This window comes from Arvicola amphibius, chromosome 10 (genome assembly GCF_903992535.2).
Source record: "Arvicola amphibius chromosome 10, mArvAmp1.2, whole genome shotgun sequence".
NCBI classification, from domain to species: Eukaryota; Metazoa; Chordata; class Mammalia; order Rodentia; family Cricetidae; genus Arvicola; species Arvicola amphibius.
In genome coordinates, this window is record NC_052056.1 from 78549448 (window position 1) to 78569566 (window position 20119).

General features: G+C 40.7%; 3 protein-coding genes across 8 annotated transcripts in view; 1 reads left to right on the plus strand and 2 right to left on the minus strand.

Moving 5' to 3' along the window:
• Pgam5 (PGAM family member 5, mitochondrial serine/threonine protein phosphatase) overlaps window positions 1-4574 on the plus strand; it is a 33638-nt gene extending 29064 nt beyond the window's left edge. Inside the window, exon 6 of the mRNA XM_038346713.1 lies at window positions 4168-4574. Coding sequence (XP_038202641.1) covers window positions 4168-4237 — 70 coding nt within the window. The 3' untranslated portion in view covers window positions 4238-4574. The remainder of the gene's footprint in view (window positions 1-4167) is intronic.
• The window catches only part of Ankle2 (ankyrin repeat and LEM domain containing 2), a 31667-nt gene extending 15981 nt beyond the window's left edge, over window positions 1-15686 (minus strand). Inside the window, exons 1-5 of one of the 2 annotated variants that reach the window (XM_038346708.1) lie at window positions 14091-15686; window positions 10067-10540; window positions 8297-8503; window positions 6777-6973; window positions 4822-5010 (exon numbers count right to left, since the gene is read on the minus strand). In XM_038346708.1, coding sequence (XP_038202636.1) covers window positions 4822-5010; window positions 6777-6973; window positions 8297-8503; window positions 10067-10540; window positions 14091-14277 — 1254 coding nt within the window. In that variant the 5' untranslated portion in view covers window positions 14278-15686. The remainder of the gene's footprint in view (window positions 1-4821; window positions 5011-6776; window positions 6974-8296; window positions 8504-10066; window positions 10541-14090) is intronic. The other variant, XM_038346709.1, reaches the window with a different exon arrangement.
• A 2086-nt stretch (window positions 15687-17772) lies between these two features.
• The window catches only part of Golga3 (golgin A3), a 50830-nt gene continuing 48483 nt past the window's right edge, over window positions 17773-20119 (minus strand). For all 5 annotated transcript variants that reach the window (XM_038346703.1, XM_038346702.1, XM_038346707.1 and 2 more), the window contains one exon: window positions 17773-19600. In XM_038346703.1, coding sequence (XP_038202631.1) covers window positions 19429-19600 — 172 coding nt within the window. In that variant the 3' untranslated portion in view covers window positions 17773-19428. The remainder of the gene's footprint in view (window positions 19601-20119) is intronic.

Genomic DNA, 20119 nt, shown 5'->3' on the forward strand with positions numbered 1-20119 from the left:
AAAAACCCTTTCCCTACCACTAAATAAAAAATACATAATTAAAAATTTATTTTGAGCCAGGGTCTTACCATGTAGCCCTAGCTACCCTAGAACTCCCTATTTAGTCCACACTGACCCTCTAACTCAGATCCTGCCTACCTCTGCCACCTGAGTGCTGGAATTAAAGGTATGAACAACTGCTGAGCAATGGTGTCACACACGCCTTTAATCCCAGCACTTGGGAGGCAGAGGCAGGCACATCTGTGAGGCCAGCCTGGTCTACAGAGCAAGTTTCAGGACAGGCTCCAAAGCTACATACAGAAACCCTGTCTCAAACAAACCAACCAACCAACCAACCAACCAACCAACCAACCAACAGGTAGGAGCAACCATAGCTGGCAATAAAAAAGAATTTTAACAAAAAAATTATAACGCCTCAGACCTATATGACAACATTTGACAAGTGAAGGCAGAAGAATCAGGCATTGAAAGTCATTCTTTGCTACATAGTAAGTTTGCAGCCAGCCTGGATACATAAGACCCTGCCAAAACCAAAAAACAAACAAACAAACAAACAAACAAAAAACCCAAAACCCAAACCAAACCAAACCAAACCAAAACCAAAAAACCCAAACCAAAACAAAAACTGTAATTTTCAAATAAAAACAAAATAAGAACAACAAAAACTCCCATAAATTACTAGCTTGTGAAAGAAACTAAAATTGTGGACTCAGTTTTAGAGAGCTTGCTTAGCATATTTGAGACCTTAGGTTTTGTACCCAGCATTGTGTGTATGTATGCACACACAATAGTCATAACTGTATTTTTCTGTAAAATTTTACTCCTTTCTTCTCAATCTGTAGACCAGGTTGGCCTCAAACTTACAATTAATTCTCCTGCCTCATCCTCTCTAGTGCTTTCTTTTATCCTTTCCCACAGTTTCCTAAACTCCCAGATTTGGAGTTCTTGGTTCTAAGTTCTCATTGCATTCTCCTTCATATAAATAAATTCCGGTGTCTCAAACCCTTACTGAAAACCTACACAACTAAAAGCCATGCCTTTGAAGTTTTCAAAAAAAATCTTTATTTTAAAATTTTGTTTATTTATTTAATAAAACATACACTGTGTGGGCAGGTGCTTAATGGAGCATAGTGGGCCACTTGTAGGAATTCTTTTCTTTTACCATACAGGTCTCAGGGATGAAACTAAGGTTGTTGGTCTGTAGGCACAAGCTTCTTTCCCTGTTGAGCCATCTCACTAGGTTTTTTTTTTTTTTTTAAAGTGGTACCAGGGATCAAACAAAGCCTTACACATGCTAGTTAACCACTCAACAAACCTTTTAGTACTTTCTATGCTTTTTGGCATTCTTTCTAGTCAAAGCCTAGTTGACACCTTTCTTGAAGGAACCCAGGCATCTCCTAGAGTACTCTATCCACCTACATTCTGACTATAAGTCTGGCTGAGAGCAGCCAGAGGTTTTTTACTCTCTAACTATGAAATCTCTTCATGAGTGTTACTTTCATAACCACAAATTTCTTGGTTTTCTTTGTTGTTGTTATCTTAATTATTTTATGTGTGTGGGTGTTTTGCCTGCAAGCATGTCTGTGTACAACATGTGTTCCTGGTACTCAGGAAGTCAAAGGAGTCAGATCCCCTGGAACTGGAGTTACAGGTATTTGTGAGCTGTCATATAGATGCTGGGACTTGAACATAGGTCCTCTGGAAGAACAGCCAATGCTCTCAACTGCTGAGCCATGTGTTGGTTTGTTTTAATATACAGTCTCATATAGTACAAACAAGTGTTAAATTGTATAGCCAAGGATGACCTTAGACTTCTACTCCTCTTGCTTTCATCTCCCATATGCAAATACCACCAGTTTGCTGCTGGTGACCTAACTAGGACTAGCTGACAATTAGGCACACACTCTACCTATTGAGCTACATCCCCATCCTCCTGCCCTGGTTTAAGTTTCCTATGAGATTGAAACATTCCACCCTACAGGGAAGCTCTTTAAAAGGAAGGTAAAGAACTCAAAATAGCTTCAGGAAATCCCTGAAACTGACCAGATTCATTAGGCTCCTCCCTGCCAGAGTAAACAATAAAAGCTGAAAGTACCCCTCAGACTGAAGGAAGCTGAGCACAAAGAAAATTATGAGACAGACCATGTGGTAGTTTGAATAAGAATGGCCCCCACAGGTGCAGAGATTTGAATGCTTTGTCACCAGGGAGAGGGACTATTAGGAGGTGTGGACATGTTGGAGGAAGTTTATCACTAGGAGTGGGATTTAGGGGTTTCAGAAGCCACTGGCAGGCTGACAGACTCTCTCTCATCCTGCCGCTTGTGGATGGAGAGGTAGAACTCTCAAGCTACTTTTCTAGCACCACTACCTGCAAGTTGCCATGTTCCCTGTTATGACAATGGACTAAACCTGTGAACTGGAAGCAAGCACCAATTACTCTCTTTTATAAGCACTGCCATCATCATGGTGTCTCTTCATAGCAGCAGAATACTAAGACAGAAGTCGGTACCAGGGACTGGGGTATTGCTGTGAAAGGCCTGACCCTACCACTTGAAGACACCAGTATTTCTCTGTGTAACCCTGGCTTTTAGAGCACGTACTCTGTAGACCAGACTGGCCCTGAATGCAAGAGATTCTTCTGCCTCCACCTCCCAAGTCCTGGGATTAAAGGCATGTATCAATCATCATCACCCTGAACATGCTTTGTTTGGACCCTTTAAACTTAAATGGGCCATCCTTGCTGGACTACGGAAGATAATGTTTCTGAGGGTGATTTAATTATGGGGGTTCAGCTCAAGAAGTTTCAGAGGGGAAGAATATTAATATATGGCCCAGAGACCATTCTTGTGATATTTTGGCAAAAACATGGTTGCTTTGTTTGGATTAATGACATTGGCAGAGAAGAATGTCGGGAACCTAGTTGACTCTGTTATTAGTGGTGACTCTCTATAATGAAAAGGAATAAATTAATCAAGGAAAACTACAAAATATACAGTTTGAGGAGAAAAGAGAGCACCAAGAAGTGTAAAAGAGCTAAGTCCAGTACACAAGGAGATAAAATGTTTAAAGAAAAGTTTGAACCTAAATGGACTAAAGCTCTAGAGTAGTGACTTCACAGAAAGACTCCACCCATCTAGGCTTCCAACCTGTGAAAAAGAATTAAAGAAAAACTTTGATTTAATTCTCCTCTACTCAGGAGGTAGAGGCAGATGGAGCTTTGAGTTTGAGGCCACCCTGGTCTACAGAGTGAGTTCCAGAACAGCCAACCATAGGCAGAGAAGGAAACCATCAAAACCAGAAAACTGGTGAAAATGTACATGAACGAGGGAGCCATGTTTCAGTTCTAGCAAGCAGAAGAACCTGGCAGCTTTGGCCACGTGGTTCTGGCATTAGAGTCAAGGACATAAAAAAGGAGTTGTGGAATCTCCCTGCATGCATAAGCTGCTGAGGCCAGGCACATGCCAGGGGTGTCACAGCATGAAGACCCAGAGAGGTCACTGCACGAAGCTTTGAAGATCAAGTCTGGATTGCCTTGGAGACCCCAATGTTGGAGATGCCAGAGCTGTGGTATATCTGTCAAGGACAGCTGCAGCCCAGGTATGACCAGCCCAAAAAGAAAAGTGTATCACAATCAACAAAGCTGAATAGAGCTGGACATCTGAGGAGCACTTTGACGTCAGACATTGAGATGAAGAATTTGGAGTTTGCTCTGCTGGTTTTTGGTCTTGTTTCAGCCCAGTATTTCCTCACTATGCTCCCTTTCCTCCCTTTTGGAATGGTAATGTATATTCTGTGCCATTGTATGTTGGAAGCATGTGATCTGCTTTTTGTTTTTTATTTTACAGTTAAGTGATTGCCCTGAGTTTCCAAAAGGACTTAGAACTTTGGAGTTTTAAACAATGTTAAGACTGTTATAGGCTGTGGGACTTTTTAAGTTGGAGTCAATGAATTTTTGCGCTGTTACAGCTATAAGCCTATGGGGGGCCAGGGAGTGGAATGTAGTGGTTTGAATAGGAATGGCTCCCATTGACTCATAGATTTGAATACTTGGTTGGAGGGAGTGGCACTATTACTAGGAAGTGTGGCCTTGTTGGAGGAAATGTGTCACTGGGATTTTAAAGTGCTCAAACCAGGTCTAGTGTCTCCTTTTCTTCCTTCTGCCTATAGATCTGGATACTCTCCAGCACCAGTACGCCTGTATGCTACCATGTTTCCTGCCATGATGACAATGGACTAAACCTCTAAACTGAAACCAACCCCCAATTAAATGCTTCCCTTTATAAGAGTTGCCATGGTCATGGTGTCTCTTCACAGCAACAGAAAATTCAGACAGACCAGCTGCCTGGAAAAAACAGAAACCAACAGAACTGCCTGGAAGAGGTTTAGATTAACAAAGGTACCTGGGAAGGACACTCTTCTAACATATTGAGCTGCCTGTAGGCTGTGTAGTATATTCCAGGTTCCCAGCTCTGTGAGCTGTCAGTCATGTTAGGGTGGTCCTTGGTGATGCAACTGTCTTTGAGTCATTTCTGCTCCTGTAAGCAACCCTTTAACCTATATTCCTGTAAGTAACCCCAATAAAACTCACGGTTCATGGTGGAATCTGTACTTTGGTCTGTTATGAGTTCCCTATCTGGAGTTCCCAACATGTGTGTTGCATCTCCCTATGAAAATTTTTCTTGTGTAACACCTCCATAACTATCTTCCTATCTAAGTCAATAAGCATTTGCGTATTATTACATTGACGTAGTATAGAAAAGAAATCCTCCCACATATAAGGAACCTAACCCTCCAGCAGACAGACTAATGAGGAATACTCACCACTTTGTCAGGAGTATTAAGATAAAGGTCGACAATGTAGAGGATGCGCTCCTGTAGCATGTCCATGTTATCATCTGGGTACATCAGACGCATAAACTCAGGGTTCTCCAGAGTCTCTAGTGTCATCTGGCACACAGAAGCCTGATTCTCTTTGGCAGCAACGTGCATGATATTGTACCTACATCCCTCCTAAAAAAAAAAAAAAAAAGATGAGCTTTGTGTTTGTTAAAACATTTAACTTCTTCAACACAATGTCCATCAAAATCCCAGCAAAATTCTTCAAAGACCTTGAAAGAACGGTACTCACTTTCATTTGGAAAAGCAAAAAACCCAGGATAGCCAAAACAATCCTGTGCAATAAAAAGAACTTCTAGAGGAATCACTATCCCTGACTTCAAACTCTACTACAGAGCCACAATACTAAAAACAGCCTGGTATTGGCATAAGAACAGACAGGAGGACCAATGGAACCAAATAGAAGACCTAGATATTAATCCACACATCTTCGAACACCTGATCTTTGATAAAGAAGCAAAAAATATCAAATGGAAAAAAGAAAGCATATTTAACAAGTGGTGCTGGCATGACTGGATATCAACATGTAGAAAAATGAAAATAGACCCATATCTATCACCGTGCACAAAACTCAAGTCCAAATGGATCAAAGACCTCAACATAAAGCCAGCCACACTGAACCTTATAGAAGAGAAAGTGGGAAGTACACTTGAATGCATTGGCACAAGGAACCACTTCCTAAATAGAACCCCAGAAGCACAGACACTGAGAGAAACAAATAAATTAATAAATGGGACCTCCTGAAACTGAAAAGCTTCTTTAAAGCAAAGGACATGGTCAACAAGACAAAATGACAGCCTACAGAATGGGAAAAAATCTTCACCAACCCCACATCAGACAGAGGTCTAATCTCCAAAATATATAAAGAACTCAAGAAATTGGACACCAAAAGAACACATAATCCAATAAAAAAAAAAATGGAGTACAGACCTAAAGAGAGAACTCTGAACAGAGGAATCTAAAATGGCTGAAAGACACTTACAGAAATGTTCAGCATCCTTAGTCATCAGAGAAATGCAAATCAAAACAACTCTGAGATTCCATCTTACACCTGTAAGAATGGCCAAGATCAAAAACACTGATGACAACTTATGCTGGAGAGGTGGTGGGTGGTGGGGAAAAGGGAACAGTCCTGCATTGTTGGTGGAAATGTAAGCTGGTACAATCCCTTTGGATGTCAGTGTGGCGATTTCTCAGAAAATTAGAAAACAACCTTCCTCAAGACCCAGTAATACCACTTTTGGGTATATATATCCAAAGGACGCTCAATCGTGCCCCAAGGACATGTGCTCAACTATGTTCATAGCTTTGTTTGTCATAGCCAGAACCTGGAGACAACCTAAATGCCCCTCGATAGAAGAATGGTTTTAAAAAAAAAAATGTGGTACATTTACACAATGGAGTACCACACAGCAGAAAAAAATCACGACAGCTTGAATTTTGCAGGAAAATGGATAGAGTTAGAAAACATTACTTTGAGTGAGGTAACCCAGACACAGAAAGACAATTATCACATGTACTCACTCAGGTGGTTTTTTTTTTTAACATAAAGCAAAGAAAGCCAGCCTGCAAACCACAATCCCAGAGAACTTAGACAACAATGCGGACACTAAGAAAGACTTACATAGATCTAATCTACATGGGAAGCAGAAAGTAGAAAAAGACAAGATCTCCTGAGTTAATTGGGAGCATGGGGACCTTGGGGGAGGATTGAAGGGGGAAGGGGAGAGGCAGGGAGGGGAGCAGAGAAAAATGTAGAGCTCAATAAATATCAATAAAATAAAAAAAAAAACACAAAACATTGAACTTCATGTTCATTAAAGTACAGGGCCACTGGTCAAGAATACAGTGACTGGTAATGATGCTGAAGGCATACTTACTTGTACAATGGTTGGGTTGTCCCCAGAACCAATTAGATATCGGGGATTATTCCAGATAAGATCAGAAAAGGTATCTTCATCCCCTTTCTCAACAGCTTTCCGAAGCTTGGCAGTGAGGTCCTGTGTACGGGGACTTTTATAACTGTTTGCTCTTTCTTTATTTACTGTTTCTGATTCAGCCAGGCATAAACAATCTGCTATCAAGAGAGAGAATTATAGAACAGAATCTCACAAATATTTTCTTCTCACTTAGTATGCTGTTGGTGTGGGAAGTCCTTCTGTATGTGTTGCTTTTATTGGTTAATGAATAAAGCTGCTGTTGGTCAATGGCTTAACAGAATATAGCCAGGCTGGAAGAGATATATATAGAGAAGTATGCAGAGTCAAAGAGAAGCCATGTGGCTGCCTGCAGGAGACAGACGTGCTAGAACCTTGCTGGTAAGCCACAGCCACATGGAGATACACTGATTAAAGGTTCAGCAGCTCTTGGGAGTGATGGGTAAGAAATGAGAAGCACACCATAGTACTAATGTTCAATTGAGTGTTGAGCTCAATCAGGTGACTAAAGCCTGAGATTAAGAATTATTTGGTGTTTTTTTTTTTTTTTTTTTTTTTTTTTTTTTTTGCAACAGGGTCTCACTCTGTAGCTCCAGGCTGGCCTCAAACTCATAGAGCACATCTACCCTCATGTGCTTCCTGAGTGCTGATAGTAAGGACATGCACTATCATGTCTGGCCATTTAGTATACTTTGAAAGTAAGTCAGGAAACTGAGTGTAGTCGTACAAACCTAGAATCCTAGAACTCAGGGGGTTGAGACAGGAGAACTGCAAGTTCAAGGACAGCCTGGATTAACAGGCTAAGATTCTTTACCAAAAAAACTAAAAACGTCAATTCTGTTAAGTGAACAAGACATTAGCAGCAACTGTAATTATCTCTTAGAGAAAAAAAAATTCTACTCATAGCTTCTAAAGCCTTAATCAAAACTTGAGAGTGTCTTAAAACAATTTCCTGCATAGGCACTTTCTCAAGCTGAAAGGAGAGAAATCTAAGTAGAGGGCAGTAGACAGGCCCTCAAATGAAAGACAGCACTCTACCTCAAACAAATGTAGGGAGAAGGGATGTGTCAAGATCAAGCCTCTCCAAACCTGCTTCTGATTCTGAGTGACATAGTGGGTGTAGTCAGATTTCTAGCTTTCATTGGGAGACTGATTCCTGCAGATCCCTTCTTGTAGAAGGTGTTCCCTTTGCTGCTTCTATGGTACATATGCTAAGATTTGGCTCATCAGCTTCAGGGCCTACTAGCACCAGACTACATTTGCCTTTATGTCCTAAAACCTTCCCAGGGCAGCCCCCTAGTCTCTTTCTCTTTGGTTATTTCATTGTAGGGCGCTTCAGCTCTCCACCTCCTCCTACACCATATTTATCTCACAAATGAAGAAATATTGAAGTGCCATACATCTGGAAAGAACAATAGTGGTGAATCAAGTAATGACAAGGCAAGCAGTACAACACGGTTTACCTTTTAACCCACCACTGCCAAAGAGTGGCACTGCCTTCACAGGAGACAGTGAGGACATAGTTTTGTTAGGAGAAGGGAAATAATCACATACTCCTCTAGCAAATTTCTCAGCATCTTCTCTTGTTGGAAAAGCTTTAAACCGGGACCCTTTGATCAATTTGACAGCTTGCAATGCTTCCTTTTTATCTTCATAAACATGGATCCTTTCTGGGTATGAAAGTAACAAAGGAAAATTAAGAGATGAATAGTTTGAATACTATTAATTGTACTCAGAGTTCAACAGTCAATTTAAATTTGTTAATAAGTCTCTTGGTTTTACCCTCATGTTCACAATTCAGATTTGCAATCTTTTATTAAAAATATTCTTTCAGGATAAAAAAAAAAGTGTGTATATGTGAGTGTGTATTTCTGTGACTATATGCACATAATTTATGTGTGAGTATCCTTGAATGCCTAAAGAGAATCAGATCTCCTGGAGCTAGTGTTATAGTCAGGTTATGAACCATCTAACATGTGAGCTGAGATATATAAGAAGATTATCAAGTACTCTTAATCACTGAGCCATCTTTCCACCCACTCTCAATTTTTTATCTTAAAGAGGTCCTGGGCTATCCAAAAGATTCAAATGAATACACTGACAATGTATGTGTGTATATATAAGCAATGCTATCATACATGCATGTTAATTTCATACCACAAGCTACAATAACTTACTAAAAATGAATTTTAAATGGATTAAATAAAGATCTAAATATAAATAATTCAAAACTAAATTTACTATTCTTGTATTGAATATAATAGCTTATACCTATCATCCTAACATTCATAAGGAAAAGTCAGAGCAGTTAAGAGCTGAAGCCCATCCTAGGCTGTACAGCAAGATTCAGGCTAGTCTCAGTAAACAATAATCCTGACTAAATTAAAAAAAAATTGCAATTCTTTTCTTTCTTTCATTCCTTTTTGGGGGCATGGTTTCATGTAGCCCAAGCTAGTATCTACCCAAGTGCTGAGGTAATAATAGTTATGTGCCATCACATCAGGTTTTTATGGTGCTGGGTATTGAACACAGTGCTCCATGCATAATAGGCAAATGCTCTCCTAACTAAACAGATCTCCAGCCCTAAAATACAATTCCTTGAGATTGAAAATTACTTATACACTCACTGGAACATTTACATTTATCAACCTAAAAGCTGTTCAGGTTGTAATGAATTTAAGAGGGAGAGGGAATGCCCGGGCACATGCCTTTAGTCCCAGCACTTGGGAGGCAGAGGATCTCTGAGTTCAAGACCAGTGCTGACTTACAAAGTGAGTGTCAGAAATTCATGGCTACAAAGAGAAATTGTCTTGAAAAACAAACAAACAAACAAATGAGTGATATAAGCAAGCATATTTTTCCAAGATAGGAAGGGCTACAGAGAGAAACGGTGTCTCAGGGGGTGGGAAAGATGGAGAGGGAAGATGATTAATCAGTAAAATTACTAACAAATGGAAGTGATCCAATCATTTCCAAGTCAAATCTAACAGAATAGTTTTCTTAGTAACTTAAAAAAAAGTATTGCTTAGATTTACCAAACAAAAAAATCAGAGGGTAACAAATAGAAATAATGAAATTAATCTTGGGGGGAGGGAGGGGGGAGGAGGAGGGAAGGAGATGGAAATTTTTAAATATAAAAAAAATAAACCATGAGAAAAAAAAAAAAGGAATTAATCTTGGGTGATGAGATTATAGCTTCACAGTCTGTGTGAGGAGACAGCACAGCACGTTACCATTTCTCATAAGGCCATCCTCATATACTGGACACACTCCATAGTACAGAAGTGGCTCCTTAGCAGCTGTCATTCCAGCCTGGTGGTTGTCATTCCTGGCAGAGGCACTGAAGGATATTGGGTGGGACTTGGATGTTACAGCTTCATCCTCTGGAGGGTTCAAGCCCACACTGTAACCAAAATCTTTGTCTTCAGAAAAACTGGCCTGCTGAGTTTGTTTCTCTTCCACAGATGCAGGAGTCCTTAGAGTGCCCTGAATAAATGGAGTGGCAGTCACCTCACTGTGATTGGGAAGAGAAGAAGTCAGCAATCCACCTTGCTCTAGTAAAGCCTGAGCTAATTTCTTCTCAAAAATAAATCTTGTTGTTGATGTAATGGGTCCACATTTCAATCCAGCTTTTATAACTTCCTTTCTAAGGTCATCTGGATTCAGGAGTTTCAATCGTGCCAACATGGCATCCATTGTCACTTCACCTATGTTCAAAAAAGCAAAAATTAACTTGAACCATGGAATCGTAGCTCATGTAAACCACATGCTTAAGCAAGTGCCAGTTTCCTCACAGGACCCTACCTTAGATACAATTAGTATTCTTATTCTAAACCTACCGTTTTACCTTTAGTTGTTCAAGGAAGGTTTTTGTCTCTGCAATTTAACAAACATAAACAGAACTTCATACATTACTATCTTCAATCCTAGGCTAATTACTGAAACTCTAAGCTTCAGTTTCCTCACCTACAAAATGGATATAATAATAGATCCACTTGGGTAATAATGAAAAGTAGATAAAATAATGAACATAAATTCTGTACCACTGGGTCTGACACTGATAACATATCCATAAATGTCTACTACAGCTACTGAGATGTTAAGGAACACAGACTCATTAATCTTTAGAATGAGTAAGCACTGAAAAGTCAACTAAAATTAAAAACAAAATACTCTCATACACTCAAGGGCAGCCACCTTTATATGACACATGGAGAAGCTACCACTAGTTGGGTGGTGGTGGTACAAGCTTTTAATCCCAGCATTAAGAAGGCAGAGACAGGTGAATCTCTTGTGAGTTTGAGGCCAGCCTGGTCTACAAACTGAGTTCCAGGACAGGCCCCAAAAGCTACAGAGAAACCCTGTCTCGAAAAGCCAAAACAAAACACAAATGCTCTCCAAAAAGCCTCTATCAACAAGACAGGTGATGTTTATAATGCACCAACTGCACTAGAACTGGAAGTATTAGCACAACCTTTGTAGGCTTAGAAAGATGGCTAGATTGACAGACATGAAAAATTGAAGTAGGTCTGAAGATTAGACAATAGTATTTTGTCACTGTTAATTTCCTTGCCATACTTGTGGTATGATTATGTAGCAAAGAAAATCTAAAGACTAAGGCAATAGTATACAGAACTCTTTTATCTTTTTATTTTGAAATGATTTGTAGACTCAAAAATTGCAAACTCTGTAAGAGTTCCAATGGGACCACCATACAGCTTTCCCTAAATGTTGGCACTTTTTATGATAGTACATCATCAAAAACAGGAAACTGACCTCACAGAAAAATTCAGTGAATAGACTTGGATTTGCAAATCTATGTAGCTCCTATTCTTTTTTGAGTCTTGGTGGACAAGTTTGTGGCAGCATACCACATCTAATGTATCCATCCATCCATCCATCCATCCACCTACCTACCTACCTACGTATCATCTATCAATAGTGTATGTGAGAGAGATAATAAAATTTCAAAGACAGGTATGCTGGCGTATTCTTGTAATTCTAGCACTTACGGCTAAGGCAGGAAGATCACTTAAGGCTAGCTTAAGCCACATAGCAAAAACATTAGACAAATGACTTTCATTTCTCTAGGACAAAAGCTTATGGGTGCAGGACAAACAGGCTTAACTTCTTTGAAACATTGCTAGACTAATCTCCAGAGGGACTACACTGTTAACAGACCCACCAACAATGCAGGACAGCCATCTTTTCAGTGTTTACCAACTTTTGGGAAATGCAGAATTATAAATCGTACTTAATCTAATAGGTACAAACTGATACCTCATATAAGTTGATCGTGTTTTCCCTACCAGCTGGTAATGTAAAATATCTTTGTACATGAGTTGAACTTCTGTATTGTTTTATAATTCTTTGCACACCTAATATGATTTTCAAAATGAAAAACTAAAACTGAAAATAAATTTTTAGTGAAACAAGATGCTACAAATCCTGGTGTTTTGGCTCTATACCCTGCTAGCCACATTAGCCACATGCATTCCTCTGTTTCATTGTCTGGATGATTTTACCCGCTGACCTTCTCTTGAGTTTTTGGTACAATGTTTACCAAGTCAATGGACTAGTGGACATTACACTTATTAAAGATGCCCTTATTGCTTTATGTCTTCTTATAAATACACATACAGGTGTATGTACATGCATGCAGAAGTTAGAGAATAGCCTCAAGTGTTATTCTTTAGGTGCCACTTAATTTTATTTATTTATTTGTTTGTTTTTCAAGACAGGGTTTCTCTGTGTAACAGCTCTGGCTATCCTGGAACTCATTTTGTATACCAGGCTGGCCCTGAACTCAGAGAAATCCACCTGCCTCTGCCTCTTGAGTGCTGGGATTTAAGGTGTGCCACCACATCCAGCTCAGGCGCCACTTTCTTAAGGGAACAAGAGAATGTAAAATCCAAAAGACAAGGTGTTAGATTTGTTGTCACAACACATACATTTTATCTCTCCACAGCTGTGTACAATAACCAGCATGATCTTGACCTTCCTGTTCCTGCTTCTCAGCAAAAACGGAGAAATCAATGACTACTAAGGAAGGGTTGAGGGTTCAGTGGTAGAACACTTGCCAATATACACTAGGCTTTTTGTTTTCTTCCCCGCACTGCTAAATAAATAAAAATGAAGTTGTATATAAGTTCAAAGAGGCAAGTGAAGCCTCAGTTACTCCTAAGATCTTCTTAGGGTACTGCTGTGCAATTAACTGTTTAAAATGTCATCTTCCTTCTAGAATTCATGGGGGAATTACTATTTATCCTCCACTAAGAACTAGACTCAAGTGTTAATGAAACACAGTTTCTGATGAACACAAAATGAACACATGCTGATGAACACAAACTGGTTAAGCATCATGAGTTCAGGGAGGTGGAGGGCTGAGAAGAAAGAGCGAAGCACAGTGGTGTGGACTCACACCAGGAAATTCCAAAACAACCAAAACGACCATAGGATCCTACAAAACTGCCAATCTTAGAGTGTACGGATGAACTCTGTTGAAGACTCAGGGTTTTATCCCAGCCCTTTCCCCAGAACTGAGACATGCACCACCTCAGCAGCTCTCAGATGGATGATGCCAGTAGGTAGTAGGGCTCAATTTCCAGCAATGAGTGTATTACTCTCAAAAAAGAAAACCAATAAGAACTATTATTATTCGTATGCTGCTAATGGTGGGGCTGAAAAATAGCGGGTGAATGACCTGCCCATTTCTGAGAAGTTCCATAGCAGCAGTGGCAGTCAGGAGCAGATGGGACATGATTTCATTCCAGACACCAGTCACCTCGATCTTAAAGTGACCAGCAACCATCCTCCCATCTCTCCTCACCCAGACCTAACAGTCCATTCGAAAGAAATTAATGAGAGCCATATTCTTTTATTTCCCCGGTCCCCAAATCAGGGAGTCACACCTAACTTCACTATCTCATCCTATCATTTATTTCGATAAACTTCAAACCACTGCCAGAACCAACTTCCTCTTTCTTCGACTTCCGACTTTCACCAGTGTTCTTTACTGTTCACCCTTCCCGCAGCCCTTGCCAGGCCTCCCCGGCTCAGAAGGCCCTTCCCCTGGAAACCCCAGACGCGCCCTGGCAGCTGGGTCTCCAAAGATCTCACCTACAGTGTCAGGAATGCTCCTACAATGGAACAAAAGTTCCGCTTCTCAGTCAGCCTTCCCGCCAGGGGACTCGGGTCCTACTGTGTCCACAGGGAGGGCAGAGTGGAGCTTGCTCCCACTGCCTAATGCGACCTTACCTGGCTGAGTGGCCACAGCTGCAGACGCGCAGGTCGGCGAGGAGGGTATCCCGCGACGACTCAGGTCCTGCGGCCGCTTCTCTAGTCGCCGGACCAGCCAGCGAACGGCGATGAGTAGCACCGAGGCGCCGAGGAGCTCCCAGGCCAACGACGCCCACTCAACCACAGCCAACCGCTGCCACAGCATCGCCACCGTCGACGTCGCGGCCTTGAGCGCGGCCGCCGGAGTTAGAATCCGCGCCGCGCACGCCTCAGGCCCTCACTAGGCCGCTCGCTTCGCTGCCGGAGCCGCGCGGGCCGCTACGTTCGCTGCCTCCGCCCCGCCGCGGGGTTACTGGAGTCGTAGTCAGACAGGAAAAGATGAGGCGGGTGCGCGTGCAGTCTGGTGTCTTTGGTTTCCCGAAAGAGTCAGAACGCCGCCAGGAACCCAGCCTCAGGCGGCTTCGGAGGCAACAGGGGTCCTGATTCAAGAGAGACGCCGTCCGGCAGTGGCGCGGACAGCATGTCGGGGTCCTGAGTCGCACTCGGCGCTCTGGCTGGGCGCAGTTTGCTCTTCCAGGGTGTGGGCGCTTGGCCTTGAATTGCTTCTTCGCCACGGGTCTAAACACCGGGGAGCGAAGAGCTGGCACCTGGGCCACCCAGACTGTGGCCAGAGGAGCCTGTCAGACAGGTAAGTACTGGGGTCTAAAACGGTGGCCAACTCTAGAAACCCTGGTCTGTAGCTATCTGGGGTTGTAAATGAAGCTGTTTCTCTGGAGCAACAGACCGTCCCCACAAAATGCCCTGCCGTTTTTAACACGCTAAAGCCTCCCCAGCACTGGGATTAAAGATATGCGCCACCATGCCCGGCTGCTAATTGCAAGTCCTTTTCTAACATTTTTTTCTTTTTCTTGAGCCTTGCTGTATACTCCAGTATGGCCTCATACTGGAGATCTTCCTGCTTGAGCCTATAGAATGTTGAGATTACAAGCATGTGTCACCATAATTTCACTTCTGACCACAAATCACGAGGGCACCGAATACGATGACATCCCGTGTTGGTGTAGAGGCTTCTCACCTGTACTTGTAGCGTTCTTCAGCAAGAAAGGTGTAGGTTGCTTGTTTGGGGAATTAGAAGGCGGCAGAATGGAGGGGCGAGGCGGGAATGCCTTTTCTGTCCAAATGTGCACCCTGCTTTCCTGCCAATGAGGTCTTGACGGTAAAACCAATTCTCAATATCAGTAAATGGTGGCCTGAGGAATGCCCTAGAAAGGCTTGAGTGAAGGCCAGCAGGTTATGATGCAGAATCGATTTACAAGCTGGCCAAACTTCGGAAGTACACCATTCAGGTCATGTCTTCAGTTAAAGATATTACTCCTCAAGACAGACTCAGGGAAGCCTACTGAACTAGATCCAAAACAAAAACGCAACCAGATGACTGAGAAATGCTGAGATGAATTTCCAGTGGTTTTTTTTTTACAGCCCTAGGATTTATAAGGCAAATTTAGATATGTTCAGTTAAGCAGGGCGTGGTGGTGCACATTTTTAATCCCAGCACGTGGGAGGCAGAAGCCAGCAGATATCAAACTTCAAGGCCATCCTGGTCTACGGAGTGAGTTCAAGGACATCCAGGACTACACAGAGAAACCCTGTATCAAAAAAAAAAAAATCCAAAATAAATGAAAAATTCAATTGTAGGCCGAGGGAGATGGGTAAAGTAGTATTATTTCTTCAAGGAACAGGCCCAGGGTATATGTCCTAGAAGAGTGAAGACCAACTTTTGATGTTTTGTTTTATTGTGTTTATTTAAAAAGACTGTTGTTTACTAAGACTATTAGAAGCTTTGTGTAGTGGCTAACACATTTACTTCAAACTAAGATCAGCCTGTCTCAAAAAAACCAAAGACTTACCAGAAGTATACTGTACTTGAGGAGATCTACTCATATATTAAGATAGATACAGATGGTGGATGCAGCCCAATGAAGGTCAGCACGGTACTTCTGCTGGTCTAACAGCAGAATCTTTCTACCCTACTTTAAACTTTGGTAGAACACATTACCTTTTAAAATGAAACAACGTGAGATAAAAAAAAGAGCTACTCCCAAATATGACAAAATGCTAGTACTAAAAATGAAGCCCTTCCAAATATGAAATATGAAAACCTTTACCAAAAATAGTTTATTGCATAAAAGGTAAGAAATTTCTGAGCACGCTTATATTTAAAAAAAAAAGTAAAACAACAACAACAACAAAAAAAAACCCAAATCAACATGCCTTTTAAAGTTACAGTCTGTTACCTATGATGACTGTTTTCCCTGGAAAAGCCCCAACAAGAAACTCTCTTGTGAGGAAAGTTTTTATAGAAATGAGAAACTCAAAAACCACTGAAATTTTGGACCCTCTAAATTGGACATCAACTCAAGGATCCAGATAGAACCTAAGAACACTACAGAATAGATTTGGCTAGAATTCCAAACCACTGAGCATGTTAGGGTAAGACTCAGGACATCTCATACCATTCTTATCACTCAGGTCCTTGGAAGTCTCTAAGACTTTTTCTTTTCAAATACTATGTTTACTTTCACTCCCAGAATCTTCACTTGTTACTTTTTGTTTCAAGATATATGAAAATATATGTCATGGTGATCCTATAGGCCTATGGCTTTTACAATATCCACACACTGGGACAAGTTACATTTTGAAATGAAGAAAGAATTTAACATAAGCTTTCTGATACATACACTAAGATTACTTTCTGAGAGGGCAGGTCCTGTTCCCTGTACCCCAAACCCAAGTAAATTCACATCTTCCCAAAATCATTGCCTGCTACACAGTCACAGTATAAAATACTAAGATTATGGCACCAATCTGATGAGTACTATTAAAAAAAATAGAAGTCTCTTGGCAATATTTTTTGAACATAAGAGAAATAAGTAATATTATAAAGCATGCAAGCCAAGATGTCAGTTATAGGACATATAGCTTGTGATATATGCATAAATGTTATGCAATGGTAAGCCTGCTTTAGAAAGCAATCCTCCAAGTGTCTGCAGTTTTTCATGAGTAAACCTAAAATTCCCAGTTTTGACTACACAGGCAACAGAAACTCAAGCTGTATTTACCTAAGAAGAAACTCTGGGAGATAAAATACAGTGAAGTCCCTTGAAAATAAGAGGAAAAAAAGCAAAACTGACCAACCAATCAAAACATTCACAGCAAATTTGAAAATTCAACTTCAAGGTGACTGACTACAAGAACCCTAAGACAATGCCAGCTCCAATCTAAGACATCTCTGAACCACAAATGTGAGGAAAAGACACATTGATGCATAAAGATGGACAAAAAAATGGAGCCAAGACATGCCAGACTTTCATGGAACCAAGAGGGACCTGACCAAGGACCTGCAAGGTAGACAACAAAGCCTAGAGGAAGTGCCATTTCTGAGGATGTACATGGGACATCAAAACAGTGGAAGAAATAGGTTAAGACATGAAAGCAACTTTCACTTGAATGAGTTCAGAATTAGCATATCCTTTCCTCATGACTTCTAAAGACCTCTCCACACAGGAGAAAATAACTATGCTGTAGAGTAAGCCCAACCCAAGTACTACTTCTTGGTTTTGAAATTTAAAATACAAAATAAATAAAAATGTAAATTACCACCCTTTCCTAATTTCTAACTTAAAAAGGGTATGTTTATATATAATGTTTTCAAGCTTTTTTATTTTTTAAAGATTAACCCTGTACAAATTCTATATACATTGTAAAAGGTACAATACTCGTTAGGGAATATTTTTCAAACACCAGACATCGTTGTGATTAGTTCTACTTTAATCATACCAATTAATCTCCTAATAGGATATTACAACAGAACAACTCATTCTCCACAAATTAGACAAGAAACCCAATAAGAGACACCTACGTGGGCTGATCACTAATGCTCAGAACTTCCTTTTTCAGACTTTTCTCTCCCTTCTGACTTAATATTTCAAATAATTTTTTGTTCCATCTTTGGTTTCATGTAACCGAGCTTCAAACTTGCTATGTAGCTGAAAACTGGTCTTGAACTGATCCCTCTCCTGATTCTACCTCCCAAGTGATTACAGTCATGAATTACAAAACCCACTTTATTTTAAACATTCTTCATGGGCTTTCACACAGATTAAAGACTTTAACACTTCTAGTCAGTATACAAAGCATTAGTATATGATTTGGGAAGCAGATGGCAATAAATCACATATTTATTGCCAACTTTAAAGAAGGTTCTGTCTCTGAACCTCCTGTCTTTCAGACCACAGCTGCCCACCTTCTCCCAGATATTATTCTGATTCCTAGTAATACCGGTGTTTAATAGAAGTCCAGGGTAGTTCCTAATTACCATCCTGACAGATATTCACAGTGCCCCATTAATACCCTCTTTGGGACACAATGGATACAGCCTATAACTCACACACAGACCAAGGTTGCCTTGTCTCCTGCTCTTTTCCTGGGCTTGTTAAATGTCAAGTCAGTATGAGGAGACCTTGGAGATCTTCCATCCCCTGCTAATTCTAGACCTGACTGGTCCTGCCTGTTGGTAAGCCAGAGTGAGTGGAACCACAGACCTGAGAGGTCAGTGATGTTTCATAGAGATGTTGGCAGGAAAGACCCCTAGAAATAAAAAGATTAACACAATTCTTTCTGTGCAAGAGTATTTGGTTTTAGGATGCATAGAAAATAAGTTATATTTCTTAAAATACACTTTTTACTGACATCCCTAAAGCTACATGTATACTGTTTCTCAATATTAAATTTTCAAAAGGCAATCAGTAAGACAATTAGGTCTTTAAATAATACAGGCATATGCCTTTTTAAAGACTTTCAATATTTACATATACATCCTTTATAGGTAGGATGGTTTGAAAAACAATAAAAACAAAAGGTTCAAATAAAAATTAATTTCTGTTGGAAAGTAAAGGTCTTAAGGAGTGAAACAGTAAAGACCTCTAGGTACTGGTGCCTATGGAGCCCACTCTGTATAGTGCCTGACAAGAACAGGTTCCTGGCAGCACCCTTAAGTGTCTATAGCCACACATAAGATCCTTCTGCAAGTAACTGTTCAAACAGACATTCAGATCTCACCAGTGATCCAAACTCTGAGGTCTTTAAGACGTGATCATTTCACACAGGAAAAGCTAGTTGTTTAAAATAACTATTTCTTTAATCCTTGCCTCATTGTTATTTTAATCCTTGATAAAATGCAAAAGGGAATTTAAATCTCATCTCTTAAAAAACCACCAGAGCACACAATCAAATAAATAATATTGACAAAAGAATATTCCTTCAGCAGGCACAAATACGTGGTGATGAGAACAAGTAGTCATTGGCCCAGCCCTTCTCTGGGAACATTGTTTTGACTCTGTGGTTTTGTGTCTCCCTTGGGATGGGCATGTTCTGCTGGGGTAGCTTCCACCTGAGCCCACGAGGACAGAGACTCATGCACAGTGATGGTATGCTCCTCCATCTGGCGCTGCAGACTGTCCATTTCCTGCCTGGGGATATGAGAGAAGGCAGAAGAAGAAACTCTAAGTCATACAAGGACCACTAGCTACAGTGGGCTTTACCATACATGTGGTTCCCTTAAAGTCCAATCAGCAAAATCATCTGGAGTCAAAGAAGACAAAAGCTCCCCTCCCCCCCACTCTCTCTAGGTATAAGCCAGCAAACACTATAACATAGGTTTCTGTTTTCTGAGAGGTGCTTCTATGAGAAACGTGAGAAAGACATGAAACCTTGATGCTAATCAAGTTGCTATCTAGAAGCCATCATGTAAGGCCAGTGTCACTTGTGATTTCCCCTTATAAAATCACCTGCCTGTTAGGATCCTATGTGCTATATATAACCCATGATGCTGGTCTTTTCTGTCCTAAGTTAGGCGTACAGGTGTAGCACCTGACCTATTAAGGGCCCACCAAAATAGTTTACTTAGCTATTTTCACTTTACAACATGGACCCTAGAAGCTCTGCCAGTAAAAAGCTTTTACTTCACAAGAGCGTCAAAGAGATAGGCA